This window comes from Rattus norvegicus, chromosome 7 (genome assembly GCF_036323735.1).
Source record: "Rattus norvegicus strain BN/NHsdMcwi chromosome 7, GRCr8, whole genome shotgun sequence".
NCBI lineage: Eukaryota > Metazoa > Chordata > Mammalia > Rodentia > Muridae > Rattus > Rattus norvegicus.
Genome location: NC_086025.1, coordinates 109,021,192 through 109,037,086, shown reverse-complemented (window position 1 = coordinate 109,037,086; position 15,895 = coordinate 109,021,192). Strand labels below are relative to the sequence as shown.

General features: G+C 48.7%; 2 protein-coding genes across 6 annotated transcripts in view; one reads left to right on the top strand and one right to left on the bottom strand.

Moving 5' to 3' along the window:
* Ly6cl1 (Ly6-C antigen like 1) overlaps window positions 1-15,895 on the top strand; it is a 94,884-nt gene that overhangs the window by 60,755 nt on the left and 18,234 nt on the right. For 3 of the 5 annotated variants that reach the window (XR_010053034.1, XM_039079776.2, XM_039079774.2), the window contains exon 2: window positions 1,710-1,826. The exons of 1 other annotated variant lie outside the window; for it this stretch is intronic. The gene's annotated coding sequence lies outside the window, so the exon portion shown is untranslated. Of the gene's footprint in view, window positions 1-1,709; window positions 1,827-4,375; window positions 8,670-15,895 lie in introns of those variants that run through there. One more of the 5 variants, XR_010053033.1, reaches the window with a different exon arrangement.
* LOC120093684 (lymphocyte antigen 6L-like) lies at window positions 12,084-14,718 on the bottom strand. Its single transcript, XM_039080270.2, has 3 exons — window positions 14,277-14,718; window positions 14,066-14,182; window positions 12,084-12,714 (listed from the first exon to the last, which is right to left on the bottom strand). The coding sequence occupies exons 1-3, from the start codon at window positions 14,506-14,508 to the stop codon at window positions 12,491-12,493; spliced, it is 573 nt and encodes a 190-aa protein (XP_038936198.1). The 5' UTR covers window positions 14,509-14,718; the 3' UTR covers window positions 12,084-12,490.

Here is a 15,895-nt window from a genome sequence, read left to right as displayed (position 1 = left end):
ATACTTCTAAACCACATGTCTGAATGGAGGTTGGTACTGATACAATGTAAAGAGCTGCCGTTGCTCAACAATAAATCAACAAAGAAACATGCAGGAGTAACCAAATAAGCAGCCAGAAGACACCTAGCATTGCTTGTAGTTAGCGTGATGGTTTATCTCCATTGTCAGCTTGACTGGATCTAGACTCGCCCAGAAGGTACATGTCTGGATGTGTCTGCAAGAGCTGCCTGAATGTGTGTGTGTGGGGAGGTCACCATTGAAGTGCAATTGCTTGGGTTCTTTAGAGATTCAGTTCTTTCATGTGATGTTTACCTGGAAACTGTCCTATCAGAGGAAGTTTTGTTAAGGCAGACACATTGTGTTTTGCTGAGAGTAGACATGTGGTATTTTTCTGGAAGCTACCTGGAAAAGGGCATGAGATGTTTTGCTAGAGGAGACGCTTGAGAGGACACGGGATGTTGGGAACAGGTGTAAGTGTAACCCAATAGACAGTGGGCGACACAGTGTGGCATTGGCTCACCTTGCCTTCTTCACTGATCATCGTTTGTTGTGATTTTGTCGAGGGACACACTTCAAAGGACATCTCTGGATACTGTGGCAGCTTCTTGATGCTTCTGCAGACTTGGGCTGATTGGCTGAGCCTCTTGGTTTCTGTTGTATCTAACAACTGTTGCTGATTCCTGAGTGGTGTTTGAGAGTGGCTTAAGCTATTGCTGCTGACTCCTGAACTGAATTGCTGATATCCTGACAAGGCAGATTAGAATCACCCCAAAGAAATAGCAGGTCCTCATCCTCCTTTGCTGTTAACCTTTTCTTTCAACTAGCTGTGGTGGGTGGTGGGCTAGAAGGGAGGTTAAAGCATTTAAAAAGCCTTATTACAGTAGGTTTCGAAAAATCTAAGTCTACACATCATCTCATGGGATACGGACTCTGATGGAATAAGAGAGAAAAGGGGGTAAACTAGCAGTGTGTGTTCCCATTTCTTTGCTTCTTGACCAACCACAACTACACAATGCCCTTTCCCACCATGATGGTTGAGCCCCTGTAAGTGAATAAAGCTGGCCTTTCCTCTCTTCAGCTGCCTTGATTGGGACTCTTGGCTCCCAGTGACACAGAAAGTAATATAATTGGAAAATGTGACTTTCAAGTAACACCCATTAGAATAGCCACTGTGAAAACTGATGGCGTAAGTAAGGAGGTGAAAAAATTGGAAGCTTTGTGTTGTTGGAGGGAAAGGAAAATGGGGCAGCTGCTGTAGGGGGTGGGGAATTAACAAGAATTATTACATCATTCAAATTGCTTCTATGCCCCGAAAGAATTGAAAGCAGGGCATTGGCTAGGCATTCGCCTGTGTATACAGTCAGTGCATACCTTTGTATGTAGTGGCCACAACAAAAGGTGGAGGTAAGCCAAATGCCCATCACTGGAGGAATGCATATATAGGATGTGTATGCATAAGTTATGCTGTGGTGGGTAAGGCTGTCCTTCAAAGTTCTGAATGCTAGAAGCTTGGTTTTAGATGCTGCCAGGCAGTGGGACCAGTAAGTCATGAAGCCTGGTAGGAAGGCAGGTCTGTCTGGAGGATTGATTCTTGATTACCTTTCCTGAAACCAGTCTGCTAATGTCTGGCAGACACAGCCATCTCACTCCTGAACCTGCAGAATTGTAAGCTAAAAAAAAGAAAAAAAAAACGCCTCTTTTCTTTTCAGAGCCTCAGCCTCAGGTACTCTGTCATAGCAGCACAAAATGGGATCAGGATACTACCCAGTCATATGAAGGAAGGAAAATATGACACATGGAAAAGGAGGGACCTTGAAAACATTATGGTGAGTCACAAAACGACAGCCCTGTGTGATGGCAGCCATAGGAGGGCCTTAGAGAAGCTACATTCCTGGAATGTGATGCCAAGGGCGGGAAGCAGTTTTCATTCAGAAGGGCAGGAGAGCCCTGGAGGCAGTCAGTAGAAATGGTGTCACAGCAGTGCCAGAGCACTCATGTGTTTTGATATGTGCGTCTTACTGAAATTGAGACAAGACACCTCGAGGAACATGGAACACATTACAAATTGGGAAGAGGCGGGGAGCTGACCAGCATCATCAAGGGTTGTAGGGTTTCAGGCAAAGACTCAGTGCAGAGCTGCTCTTTGTCTGCCTGGTCAGACACAGGGAAGTGTTGGAGGAATCCAGATCCCAGGGTGACCTGGAAACCAGTGAGGCGTTATTGGAGAAGGGCCTCACAGTGTGGTAGAAAGGTGGGCAGCAACATGAAGCATGCACACTGCTTCGGGGACCCCCAGCTGCAGTGAAAGTGGGGACCGACATTTCTAGTGCTATGGACTCAGCCTAGGCATCTGAATCTTGGACCAGCTGGGGGGTTGGAGTTCCAGAGCCCTGTGATGGATGTGAAAGAACCTCTGGGCATTCTCAGTAGGAGTCCAAGGGGGCCCAGCTGACCCTAGAGAGAAACCTCTCTCCCCTGGGATCCCACACTGCTCCTTCAGGCTACCCTTGCTGCTTCAACCCTGGGGAAATGATGTCCTGATGGTGCCACCGCCACACATGCTCTTTGGGTACAGTCTTTCTTATGCAGTCTAGGGATGCTGAGCCATCTCCTCACACGGTAAGGATTTACACGTCTACAGGGTGTGTGAGGGGGCAGAGGTGCCTCAGGTAGCCCCTCAGATGAGAGCTACTGTCTTCTGGGCAGGAATGTTAGCTTGCTTAGGGCCAGGGCATATAAACTTGTCTATATGAACTTGCCATGATCTGGGCATGCTCTGAAGAAGCCAAGCCCCTGCCTCCCATCCCTATCCCCTTCCTGGACTATCATGGTTCCCATGCAGTGTAGTGTGTCAGACCCTGGGACAGAGGGCTCCTCGATGCCCGATAACTGAACACTCACCCTCAGATTGCACACAGTGCTTACTGTGAGGCAGGTTCCTGACTGTTGCACCAATGTTTTCTCAGCTGGGCCATGTGTGCGTGTGTGTGTGTGTTTGAACATGCATGTGCATGTGTGTAACCTGGTCTCATGGACAGGCACCGAGACCCCCCTGGTTGGTAAGATGACAGCTTTGTTAGATAAGGCTCCTCCACAGGGAGTGTCTTAGTCAGGTTTCTATTGCTGAGGTAAAACCCCAAGACCAAAATCGTCCTGGCGAGGAAAGGGTTTACTTGGCTTACAGATTACAGTCCTCAGGGGAAGCCAAGGCAGGAACCTGAAGGCAATAACTGAAGCAGAGACCACGGAGGAATGCTGCTTACTGACTTGCTCCTCAGGGTTTGCTCAGACTATTTTCTTATACATCTAAGGACTCTCCACCTCGGGTGGCACCACCCATGTGGGCTGGGTCCTCCCATGTCAGCCATTAAACAAGAAAATACCTCACAGACTTGTTTATGGGCAAATCTAATGAAGGCATTTTCTCAACAGAAGTTGCCTGTTTCCCAGATGACCCTGGCTTGTGTCCAATCAACAAGAAGAAATTTTAACCAGGGGAAGAAAACACACTTTAAGGCTCCAGACACTTTCAGGACTATGGGACCAATGAAAGGGACCAGACATCCTCTCACCAGGGATCTTTCCCATAGAGGACAGATCCCACCACCCAGTTCAATCAGAGAGGGGAAGGGACATTAATGAAGGAGACCCAGACCCAAGCTGAGGTCAACTCAGGGTTCTAGATGCTCTGGTGCTGGGGACCCAGTGTCACAGGTTCTTGGAGCAGCACAGGACCTCAGTGCTAATGAGCTGGAAGGGAGAGTGTCTGGCACAGTTATAGATACAGGTCCTGTTGGTATTCATCGTTCTTTCCAGACATGGACACAAGAGGGAGCAGGTCTCTATAATCTAGAGATTCAGGGCTTTGAAAAGGAACAAGTCTTTCTGGAAGGAGACAAGAAGGCCAACATTGAGGCCATAGGTCTGAAGTTGCAGGGTGGGGCATGGTGGCCAGTCTTTTAAACTCTGTAGGTGTCCTGGGATTGAGCTCTCCAGAAGCCTGGCTAGTTCTGGCTCCTGTGTGTGCCTGCAGAGGGCAGTGACTTCCCCAGCCTCAGTGCCTGGCCCCAGGTGGGTCCTTCCCTGGCTTGTGTGCACCCACAGGAGCTAACAGAAATTTCTTCTTGAGTCTGTTTATGGGGCCCTCCTGACAAACAGGAAGAATGGTAAGACACAAGGGCCGGTGAGCAGCAGAACCATGAAACTACAAGTTTACCTGTCCTGACCCAAACTAGCTCTGAGCTGTGGGTGTGTAGCCCTGTGAGGACTACAACATGTGTTGGTTGCTTCACACATATGTGCCCATTTCAGAAACTGAGGGATGGGTGCTGGGGCTTAGTCTGTCTGAGATTAACTTTTGTTTTTATCATTGCAGCAAGACAGCCTCAGCCATACGAGTGCTACTATTGGTGAGGGCAAGACAGAGACAGTACAGGAAGGAGCCCAGATCCTGGCCCCAAGGTCTGCTCACCCTCTGGCCACGCAGCTGTTCTTCACAGGCATCTAGTGCAAGCTGTTGGGTCAGTGGTGGCATAGTCTATCTCTTCTATCCAGTGTTGTGTTAGAGGTGACCACATGAACTGTTGGCACACCTTTGGACTATAAACAGGGGCCAGTTTATTTTGTAATTAGTCTGCACTTTATTTCCATTCTCCAGGATATCAGTGCCAAAGGGCAGCTCTTACCTAGCTTATTCTGGAATCAAATGTGAGTGACCATGGCCAAGGAGCAGTTGCCAGTTACCCTAAGCACCACCCATGTTCAATGTGGTAACAGTTTCGTGGGGTTTTATAATAGCCAATCAAGGGAATCTTTCTTTTATGTGTATGAGTGCTCTATCTGCATATACACCCGTGTGCCAGAAGAGGGCCACGGATCCCATTACGGGTGGCTGTAAGCCACCATGTGGTTGCTGGGAATTGAACTCAGGATCTCTGGAAGAGCAGTGAGTGTTCTTAACCGCTGAGCCACCTCTCCAGCCCCCAATCAAGAGAATCTTAAATCAAGACTCTTCAAGGTCAGGCAGTGGTGACACACATCTTTAATCCCAGCACTCAGGAGGCAGAGGCAAGCAGATCTCAGAGTTCGAGGCCAGCCTGGTCTACAGAGTGAGTTCCAGGACAGCCAGGATTACACAGAGAAACCTTGGGTCAAAACATTCTCCTCTGTGGTGCTCCCCACCCCCAAAAACTCCACCCCCAAAAACTCCTCAAATACATCAGTGGACACGTTGAGCAGACATATCAAAGCAAACCTGTGATAAATCTCAGGTTTTGGCCTCCAACAGGCTTGGATGACATGTTTAGTCTCTTAGTTGATCTGTGTATATCCCAAATGATTTTCCTAATAGTCATAAAGAAGCTAAGTCACATACAAGAGGTCAATAATAAATGGCTATTAAGGGGTCCCAAAAGCCCAAGAAAATTTGTAATTTGGGCCTGGACCTGCAACACTCCAACCTTTCTACAATCACTGAAGTTTTATTAGCCCATGGTCAAGCAGGCGTGCTATATTTCTAGGAATTTTGGTTCACAGTGAGAGAAGGAACTCACTTGGCTGGTGGCATAAGGGAAGGTCAGAGCTGTGGAAGGATCTCAACACCACCACGAACTCCAAGGAGTGTATCTTGTAAATAAAAGAGGCTGTGGTTCCTCAGGAACACTGGCAACTGTGGTGAGACAGGAGCTCAGTGTTTCCAAGTCCCCAGGGCTGAGCCTGTCAGAGCTCACCTGAGGACTTTGCTGGTGCAGGTCCTGGGGACAGAAGGATGAACTGGATGAATCTGGCTCTCACCAGCTTTCACACCCAGTCATCCCAATGCCAGTGAGAGCAACATCCTTGCTGGAGACAGGAGAATGCTGGCACTGAGAGGGTGGCTGGGCAAAGCAAGGTGGCAGGGGCACATCAGAATGGGAAAAGAAACCATGTGGTTCCTGTCCTCCAGCCTTCCTTGAAAACTGCAGGGAAACAGGCCCACTGGCAGCGGCAGTCAAGGGGGCTGCTGTTGTCTTGTCCACAGCAGGAGCCAGCACCCTCCGGTGTAGAAAGACTTAGCACCATTTGTATATGGGGTATCCACATGGCTGTTGGCACATGCTTGGACTAGATAGTCACATTTCAAAATGGTTTTTAAACTAGCCTAGCCACCAGTATGCAGAAATGCCTCAGGCAGTGCCACAGGCTTTGGGGGAGTCAGGAAGTGGGTGCCATCCTACTGGCCCTGACTTAATGAATTAGAGGCACAGCCTAATTAGGTGGACTTGGAACCTGTGGGTGGTACAGAGAGGCCATCTCTGCCTCTGCTGGTCTTGAAAGAATCAGAGCCAGGGGAGAGGAACCTTCAAACACAGCATGGGCCCTCTAGACCTGAGTGTCAACCCTGAACAGTAGCCAGAAGCCTTAGGACCTAAGTGACCCTCAACCTCTGGACTAACAGCTCGGACTCCTTCCATAGCACCAAGACCATGAACATGAATTCTCTTTTTATCTGAGCCCTCTGGATCCAGGAAAGCCCCCATGCTGACTCCATCCTAAAAAGCCTATCACTGCTATTCTGACGTCTCTGTTCCATGGGTGGTCCTTATAAGCAGCAGTCTAAATAATTGGGGTTTGCTAATTGGGCATGGGGAAACAGGAGTGTAATCCCAATGCCCAAGAGGCTGAGGCAGAAGTATCCCAACTTCCAGGCCAACTTAAGCTATAGGGTAAGAACTTGTTGGCAGAAAACATGTAAGAAAAGAAAAAGAAAACAACCAGGCCTCAGATAGAGTAGCAGAAAGGAACTTGTGGGTCTACAGTTGGGTGTTCAAAGAGGAAGTCTACCCAAGCTGGTGTCCTTGTATCCAAGAAGAGACAGGATACCAGGAAGGAGCTCAGAGGAGCCTCTAGCTCAAAAGCCAGCCTACCCTCTCCAGAGTTGCCTAGGTAAGGCACTCTGGGAGTTCACTAATGATGATGTTGCTTGGGTGGTCTATGCTCTGAAGATGGGTCTGTAGGCTATGAGAGTTAGTGTGGCAAACTGTGGCACTGAAGGCTATTGTCTGGGAGGGCAGGCTGCACTCACAGCTCTCCCAGGGGCATTCTACTCTGAGCCCTAAGCATCTTAGTCCAGAAGCTGACATCTATCCCTGTGGACTAAGGCTACAAGCTTATCTCCCCTTGGGACAATGCCAACAAATGTACTTGAACACTGAATGTCTGCCCAGATGGTTCTTAAAGTAACTGTTCCTCTATGAAATGACTTTGCCTCACATTCCAAAGAAACCAACTGTTTGACCTGAGAAACAAATATTTGTACAATTGTCTGATTAAGCAAGCTTTATTTAGGTTGGCCAGACAGCTGCCTCTCCTGGGGATTCCAGAGAGCGGTCTTTCATAGGGCTTGAGATCCCTTTTACTGGAGAAGGGTAAGGGTTGATGGAAAATAGCTGTTAAGAGAATTGGCTGTTAGCATCTGGACAGAAGTGAGGGGGACTCAGGATTCAAGGCTGCCTGTGGGTTAGATAAGTGCAAAAGTATATCTGGTGGAAGGGGCGACATCACAGCGTTTGGGAGTTTAACAAGGCTACGGGGTGAGGGGTATTGGGGGGGTGGATATTCTTCACAGGGTTACAAGTTCAACATCGGTTAAAATACTCTGCAGAATTCATTAGGTTAAGGAAACAAACTTACCTTGTAAGGCACAGAAACTTAGTAACAATGTATAACAATATTGCTCCTTTAATAACAATGTAGCTCTTTTGGTTTCGTACAACCCTCTACCCTAACCTGCCTGTACCTTTACTCTCCCACTAAGGCTAATGGACCACACAGGCCCTTTTATGGGGTATGTGGTGAAGCCAACATCCTTCTCCTTGGGTGTTCCTTGGATGCAACATGGGATGCTCCTCCCATGAACATCCCCCACCCCATCCCTGACCTCAGTTCATTTGGGTGTTTTCAATGGATCCTTGTTCTCTGCCTGAGTCACTGTACCAAAAGACAACCACAACCCCTTTCTCAACCTGGCTGGGCCCTGGGAGAGAAAAGAAGGTGCCAGGAGGCACCTTCCCAGATTTCTTAAGCTGCACCCCCTGGGGCCTGGCAGGAGGGACAGCTGAGTTTCACAGCACCTAGAACTAGCACCAGCCCCCTTCTCCACTCAGCTTTAGCCTGAGCTTGGTTTCTTAAAACCACCTAAGGATGTGCTTGGCTGGGATGAGCAGTGTTTCTAGCCCAGCCCTGAGGGGGTGGGATCAAGTACTGAGGACCCTGAGGGCAGTTTGTTTTATCAACAACACAAACTGGTCAGGTGGGCCCCTCAGGTCCTCACAGTGCAGGTGACCAAATGCCCCTGGGTGGCTCAGTCAGGTCTGTGAAGAGGAAGCTCAGTGGTGACCTTCCAGTTCACTGCTTCCATTCAAAGTGTCCAGATCTTATCGCCCTAGAGCTTTAAATTGGAAATTAATAGTAAAAAAACGCAGCTCCAGTTTCTCAGATTCAACACATTTCCCTTGAGAACATTTGTAAAGTAGTTTGAAGGGATGAAGGAGAAAAATCTGGCTTCTATCTGGAAGCCTGAGAGCCATGCTTATTGGGAAATATAAAGGTTAATATTCAGTTAAGGGGTTCATTTTTTATTTTGAAATAACCTTAGATTTATTATTTTTTTAAAAATAGTTGCAAAAAACCTCGATGCCTAGTCCCCACACCCATAACCCCTGTATTTGGGCGGAGGCAGAGGATCAGATGTTCAAGTCCAGCCTTGGCTATATGAGACCCTGACTCTAAAAACAAAGCAAAAAGTTGAAAAAACAAAAGAAAACAAGAGAAGTGTAAGAATTATTCTGTACTCTCTTTGTTCATTTCCCAAACACTGACATTTCACATAACTACAGAGGAATTATCAAACTCACAAAATTAAAACCTAACACAACCCCAATCCTTGTTTGCAGAACCTTCTCGGCTTCTCCCCATTCTTTGACACCTGCTCCCCACACCTCCTCTAGGCTTCACCTCACTAGCTTGTCCTACCCATGCCTCTTAAATTCAGAGCAGGACCTCAGACTTGACTTTTTCGATGACCTCCACCCTTTAGGAATGTGAGGTCTCGTTTCTGTGCCTGCCCTCTGAATGCCATCCCATACTCCCACCACCGCTCTGTCCAGGGCTAGCATGGCCGTGACCTTCCCTTATGTCTCAACTTCTCTCCATTAAAACCTGTAGCTTGTGACTATGATATGTGGTACATCATGTATGTGTTTTGTTAACACATGTGGATTTAATCTGTTTAGAGTTCATGGATTCTGGACCTCTCAAGCATTTACTTGTGCCTTTCTCTGAGATGAGAAAAATTTCCTACGTTCTTGCCTGTCTTTCTTCCTTGGGTCAGGGATCCACCTCAGAGTCTCACAGGCTGGGTGAGCCATTCCACCACTGAGCTACCCCCACCTCCACCTGCACCCCCAGCTGTCATTTCCTCTAATGTTTCTTTCTGCTGATGCTATTTCTTCACTACCTCCCCCAGACCTGCTACACACTCATCAGGATTTCAGGTGTTAAGCTGCTCATGTCTTCCCTGTTTCTTCTGTCTGTGTTCAAGTCAGCTGTCGCTTCCAAACTGATATTGGGCCCTTTTTTCCCTTTTTTCCTTTAATGGCAGTGGTATCTTTACATAATTTGCTTACATCTAGACATTATTTTATGTCCTACTACCTTGGTAAGCTTTACGATTTCCCATGCATACCTAAAGCGTGTGTGTGTGTGTGTGTGTGTGTGTGTGTGTGTGTGTGTGTGTGTAGGCATGTGTGTGTGTGTGTGTGGATGTGTGGATGTGTGTGCCTATGTGTCTATATGTGTCTATACGTAGTGTATATATGCTTTGCGTATGGCTTCCTCTGTCATTTGTATGGTCATGGTTGTTTGACCTTTAGTTTAACCTCTTGTCTAACATGTGGCACATGACTACAAATCCAATTTTACTACCACCAAGTAGCTGCTCGCTCTGTCCAGAAGAGGATCTTAGGCACAACTCCAAAGGGTGTAGAGTAAGTGATACGGAGGTTGGGTGGATGAGCTCCCCTAGGGGTCAACTCACCAGTGATATTGCAGTCAGCTTTCCATAGGCACTACAGGGAAAAGTTCTATGGTAAAACTACAATCTGATCATGGCACATAGAGAGAATAATTTACCAGGGAGGAGAAAACAAAAGCCAAAGTCGGGGACCAGCATTACCTGCAGTGCTGTGACTGGCAGCACCTGTCAAGATTATTGTGACAAGCTCGTGCATCGAAGTGAGTAGATAAAGAAGCGAGTCAGCTATGGACCGGAGGAGGGTTTGCCGTGCGATTATTCTAAGTTGGGCAAACGGTGCGAGATTCTCTCCTGGCTGCACTGGGGAGGCATTGTCTTGGCCTAGGCTGTGTCTGGAGAATTAATCCATTTCACTAAAACTACCCTAATCTTTGCCTACTTCTATCTACAATTCTTATTTTGAAAAGAGCCTCTCCACAAGGCTACTCACAGTGTCTTCCCTGGCTCCTCTCCATGCTGGGAGTCTTACTTGCTCTTTTCTTGGTAAATTTTGCATTCTCTCTTCGCCCACTTATGTGAGACATAGATGTATGAGACCAAGAACTCCAAGGCATCTGTCTCAGTTTGAATATTGATGACTATTGATTGGCTGGGCACCTTAGAACCTCGATCAAGCACATCTAGGCTGAGAAAGGCCTTGTTGATCTCAAATACCCGCTTCGCCTGCAACGGACCCTGGTGACACTTGTATGTAATATTTTTCAAGACAATTTGGCTCCAAGGAGGTACCCAGCCCATGCTATCATGGCAAGATGGTCCTCTTAGTACCTGCTTCCTTAGCATAAACCAAGGAGGATATCCGAGGCCTGGTACCCAGAGACTCCCAGCATCCATGACCCCTACCCTGGGTCACTAAGCAGTGGATTTGGCACTACTGTGGTCAGTGTGGGGAGTGAGTGGGACTAAACTCTGTGTGAAAACCCAGAACTGCAGAGAAGGTCTTGCTTTAGTCGGGGACCCTGGGAACACAGACGCCGGACCACTGAAGGGCTATGGGATATATCAATCACTGGTTAGGAAGAAACTGCAGGGTCCTGGGTGGAGGTTATAATGTACTCCCCACCTCCAGCCACCTCAGCTGAGAGTGTAGTACATGAACCTGGAGAGCAGGGTCAGGGAGGCAGGCAGGTGTGTGTGGACCAGAGTGGTCAGATGTAAGGATCTGGGACTAAGAACCCACACACACCCAAAGGCTGGGACTGAATCAGAAATGTTCCCTACAGGGTCAGGTTTTAAACCTTTTCCACCAGCTGGTAGGAGTGTTTTGGGAGGCTGTGGAACTTTCAGGAGGTTGGGGGTGCAGGCTTGAAGTTTTCACCTGGACCCTGGTCCCAACTCCCCCTCTCAGCTTTCTAGTCCATTCTAAAGTCAACACCCTGCACTCTCACTGCAGGGGGCTGGGCTCCATAGTGCCTTCCCTATCATGATGGGCCAAACCATGGGCCAAATACTTTTTCCTTAAGTTGTTGCTGACTAGCCATGTGGTCACAGCAGGGATAGAATAATACATCTGTCCCATACCATGGGCCTCCCAGCAACCTCCCTGTTTTCTTGGGCAGGCACTTCATGGCCAGTAGAGCCCACTCGGCCTGACCAGCCTTAATCAGTCTCCTCACCGCTCTCTGTGCTTCTTACCTTTGCCCTTACCCAGGAACCCTTCCAAGGCCAGGTACTAGTCATGTCCACCAGGCTTCACTTTCTGCAGTGAAGCCACAACCAGATGTGTTTTTAGACCACCTTGGCATTCTCTCCTGTGTTGTGGCACTCCAGATTCTGTCCCCACCCCTTCCTTATACAGTGGTGAGTCAGCCCTCCCTGGACTCCACATCTGAGTTTGGATTGCAAGCTCACCCTCTCTCCCTATGCTGGACCTCAGGCTTCAGGGACAGCTCTGTGTTGAGTGTAACTGTCTGGATGGTTCCTTGCAGATCCTGGCTGCTCTAGCCATAGAAGGCTGTACTGAAAGCTGGGTCCCTGGGGCAGTGAGCCATTGAAGGATCAGGAGCCAGGCTGTGGGGAAGCAGCAGTTTACTGTCTCTGAGGAGTGAGATGTCCTAGTTCCCGTGCATGAACAGGGGACACAGGTAGAGCAGTGTCAGAGTATCCTGCACCTCTGGCTTCTTCAGGTCCATCTGCCTCTCATAGTGCTTGACCGTGTGCTAAAGGTCCAGGGCTTTCTTGAAGAAGCCTGTGGCCTGCTTTGGAAAAATTCCTTGTCCATCTCCATGAGGAGCAGAAGGGTTTTATTCTTTGTGGGCCAGGATGTTAGGTAGGAGCAGGCTCCTGGGTCCTAAGCAAAGGGTATGGTGTCCTCCCTTCTAGCTCAGGGACTGTGCTTTGCCTTGTAAGTCCTGGAATGGATGAAGGTGGGGTTTGAGGCTGTGTGTGTCAGGGAAGGGTATCCCAGGACAATGTTTCTCACAACAGGATGCAGAAGAGGCCCAGACCCATTGGCAGCAGGAGCCTCCCTGGTAAGGCTCTGAACCCCTCCCAGCTGTCAGGTGCTCTGTTGCAGTGATCCCACGAACAGCATCGTCTGGTGATCCTGGCCTGAATATTTTTCACTGACCACTCAAAGAGATCGTTGGAGTTGGGACAAGTGATGGCACAGCGCTTGCTGATCTGAGTCCTGCTCTTTGTACCTGCAGAAGAACAGAGACAGCGTGTGATCCTCGAACCCTGAAGCTAGAGCGGATGGGAGGGGGGCATGCAGTGTGGATGGCTGGATCTGGCCCTGCTGCTGCCCTTTCACAGCCCAGACCCACAGAGTATCTGAAGCTCTGCTCCTCAGAGTCACCACTAACCTGGCAAAGAGCTGAGGGGTCTCTGCACAGCCCCTGCTGACCCAGGAGGTGGAGTAGGCAAAAACAGAAAAGACCTGGTTACCAAAGAGTACATTACTTGGTGGTCTAGAACTTGGGATGGCTAAAGATGTTCTAGCAGAGCTTGTGGCCTCCTTGGAAGCCCAGAACAGTCCTCCCCTAGTGAGTGTGTCAGAATCTTTCAGAACACTTAGCCCCAAAGGAGTCCTGAGAGCCCAACCCCTGCACAGGGCTACCAGTCGTTACTCCCCAGCTCAAGATCGACTGACTAAAATCTTTGATCTGGGGTTGGTGGGGGGAGGGACAAAGGTGAAAGGCTAAGAAAACTTACAGAAAGTTTCCAAATCTTCAACTACAACAAATCCCTTCTCAGTAATAAGAAAAAGAGACCCTAGGGCAGGACTGCCACTGGTGAGAACCAGCTGCTCTCCTTGGGAGAATTCCACTTGGGAAATGGTGGCTTTAACCTGACATAACATAACTACAAAAGGAGGAAACACTTAAGAGGCAGCCTGAAGTACCTGTGGATATTACTGCGAAGGACAGCCTGTCAGGCAGCCCTGCTGGGGCTCAAACTCTACTGCACCTTCCAGGGGTTTGTCCTAGGCCAGCTCGAGCCTTTATTCTCAGCAATAGGCTTGAGGAAACAGGAGATGCCTCAAGTTTAAAAATTACTCTGTAACAAGGCTCAGGACTTTTACCTCAGAGAGGAGGTAACTCTGAGGCCTCTGCAGGGCCCCAGGGAACTAGATCCAGGTCCAAGTGACTACCTCCACCATGGGTGTGCTCATTTTCATATTTTTTCCTTTCCACGGAGATGGGACAAGTAAAGTGTTGGCTTTTGTTCCAGTATCCTCAGGCTGATATTACCTCAGGTCCCACTGCCTCTACAAGTCCGAGTTATGCCCTACATGTGGGGGTGGCCTTGCCACACCCATCCCTCCCTGCCTGTATCATTTGGGAATTCTATGTCACATCAGACCTTTTGTCCTGAGGAGAGAGCTCTAGAGGCAGTGACATATGAATTGACACGGAAATTGGGCGAGAAAAAGAGCAGCCACATTCAAACAACACCTTCCCGTATTGTCCAGCACCTACAGGATGCAGTGTGGAACCAGGACCCTCCCTTGCCAACCGGCCTGAAGATATCCAGGCCGGAGAAAAGACTCACTCGTGTAAAGAAGAACCTCATTGCTCACGCAGACTTTTTCGCTAGGCTGGCACTCCATGGGATGACACAGGCTGGCCCTGCGAACCTTGAAGCACTGGAAGCAGCTCAGATTTCGTGCTGTGGACAACAACGTGGGACAGTGGGTGGGGAGCACAGGCCAGAAGCCCCTCCCACCCTTCCCCATCCTCCTCCACCCCTGTCCAGCCCTTACCTGGCACTACAGTGGCCATCAAGCCTCGGGTGAGCTCCACAGACACCAGAGATGCCCAGAGCACCAGGAGCGGGCCGGTCATGACTCCTGGGAGTGGCAATTGTGCCTGGATCCCACACAGCCAGGGGCCTTGCCCAGCAACAGCCCAGTGCGCCCAGACTGTGGTTTCTGAGGGAGGAGCTGCAGCACTTGCTGGAATCTGCATTCCCTCCTCAAAGGCTTCCTGCCCCATAACTCATTCAGGACTACACATGGCCGTGGCTCCCCCTGGTGGTCCAGGCTGCAGTGTTCAGCTGAATCTTCTTACTTAGTCTGCCTGGTACCCATCTTACTCAACTTCCAACATCCACACTGCCTTTCCTTCACTATCCGATTCTTTATTCACAAAGAAAACAAGTGTCTTGCCTTTCCCCACCAAAGTGGATCAATAAACGTTCCATCTCTGGGTGAAAGGAAACACTGTCAGAATCCAGCCAGTTCTGTTTACTTACATTGTAAAGTAAAAACCAATATGTTATATTATCCAACGTGAAGCCTTACTTCAAATGACATAGCTCAACCAGGTGGGGTATGCCTGTGATTCCAGCACTCGGGAGGCTGAGACAGCTAAACATAAGTTTAAGGTCATTCTGGGCCACACAGCAGAAACAATGTCTTAGGGTTTTACTGCTGTGAACAAACACCATGACCAAGGCAACTCTTAGAAGGACAAGATTTATTTGGGCTGGCTTACAGGTTCAGAGGTTCAGTCCATTATCATCAAGGCAGGAGTGTTGTAGCATTCAAGCAGACGTGGGGCTCCAGGAGTTTAAAGTTCCACCTGTTATTCCAAAGGCAGACAGGAGAAGACTGACTTCCAGGCAGCTAGGATGAGGGTCTTAAAGCCCACACCCACAGCGGCACACCTCCTCAGTCAAGGACAAAACTCCTAATAGTGCCACTCCCTGGACTGCACACATACAAACCATCACAAACATGAACAAGCAATGGAAGAAAATTCAAAGCAGCTTTTCAATCTTCAAATTTTGCAGCCTCATGTGCTGAAGCCCTGAGTCCATAGGGTCCCTAATGTCTCGGCCGTATTGCCACAGGGCTATTAATGAAGTTCACCTAAGACAAAGTGGGACCATTAGAGCAGATCTTACCCAACTGGAATGATTTCCTATAAGAAGAGATCAGGGCATGGAGGTGTACAGAGACAACCAACTGAACGCATGGGGTGAAACGCCACCTGCTGGTCAACGAGAGGAACTAACTCTGCCCCCAAGGCTCCCTGGCTCTTGCCTCCAACCCTCTTATACCCAGTCTGGCCTTGAACTTGAGATCCTTCCATGCTGGGATCATGTGTGTGTTCTCCATGCCCTGCTCTCCACAGCCTCTATTAAAGGGTTTACCTGGAAAAATCAGAACCATCAGTAAGGTTCTGGAAAAAGTAGGAAGAGCTAAGGGGGGAAATCAGCCAAAAGTCTGGACATGAGGTCAACACACAAAGGCAGTGTGGTATTTATAGATTACTGATGAAGAGCAAGTCCAAGTGAAGGGAACACTTCTTTTTACAAGTAACCTAAAGAAGAAGTGGACACCTCAGAATAAGTTTAAACAGAGTGGCACAAGAGGGA

Excerpts from the sequence above, each read along its gene's own strand:
- LOC120093684 (XM_039080270.2), bottom strand. The coding sequence starts at position 14,508 with ATGGGGCAGGAAGCCTTTGAGGAGGGAATGCAGATTCCAGCAAGTGCT. Across the intron at positions 14,183-14,276 it reads GATGGCCACTGTAGTGCCAG|CACGAAATCTGAGCTGCTTC; the intron begins GTAAGGGCTGGA and ends TGTTGTCCACAG. Across the intron at positions 12,715-14,065 it reads TGAGGTTCTTCTTTACACGA|GTACAAAGAGCAGGACTCAG; the intron begins GTGAGTCTTTTC and ends GTTCTTCTGCAG.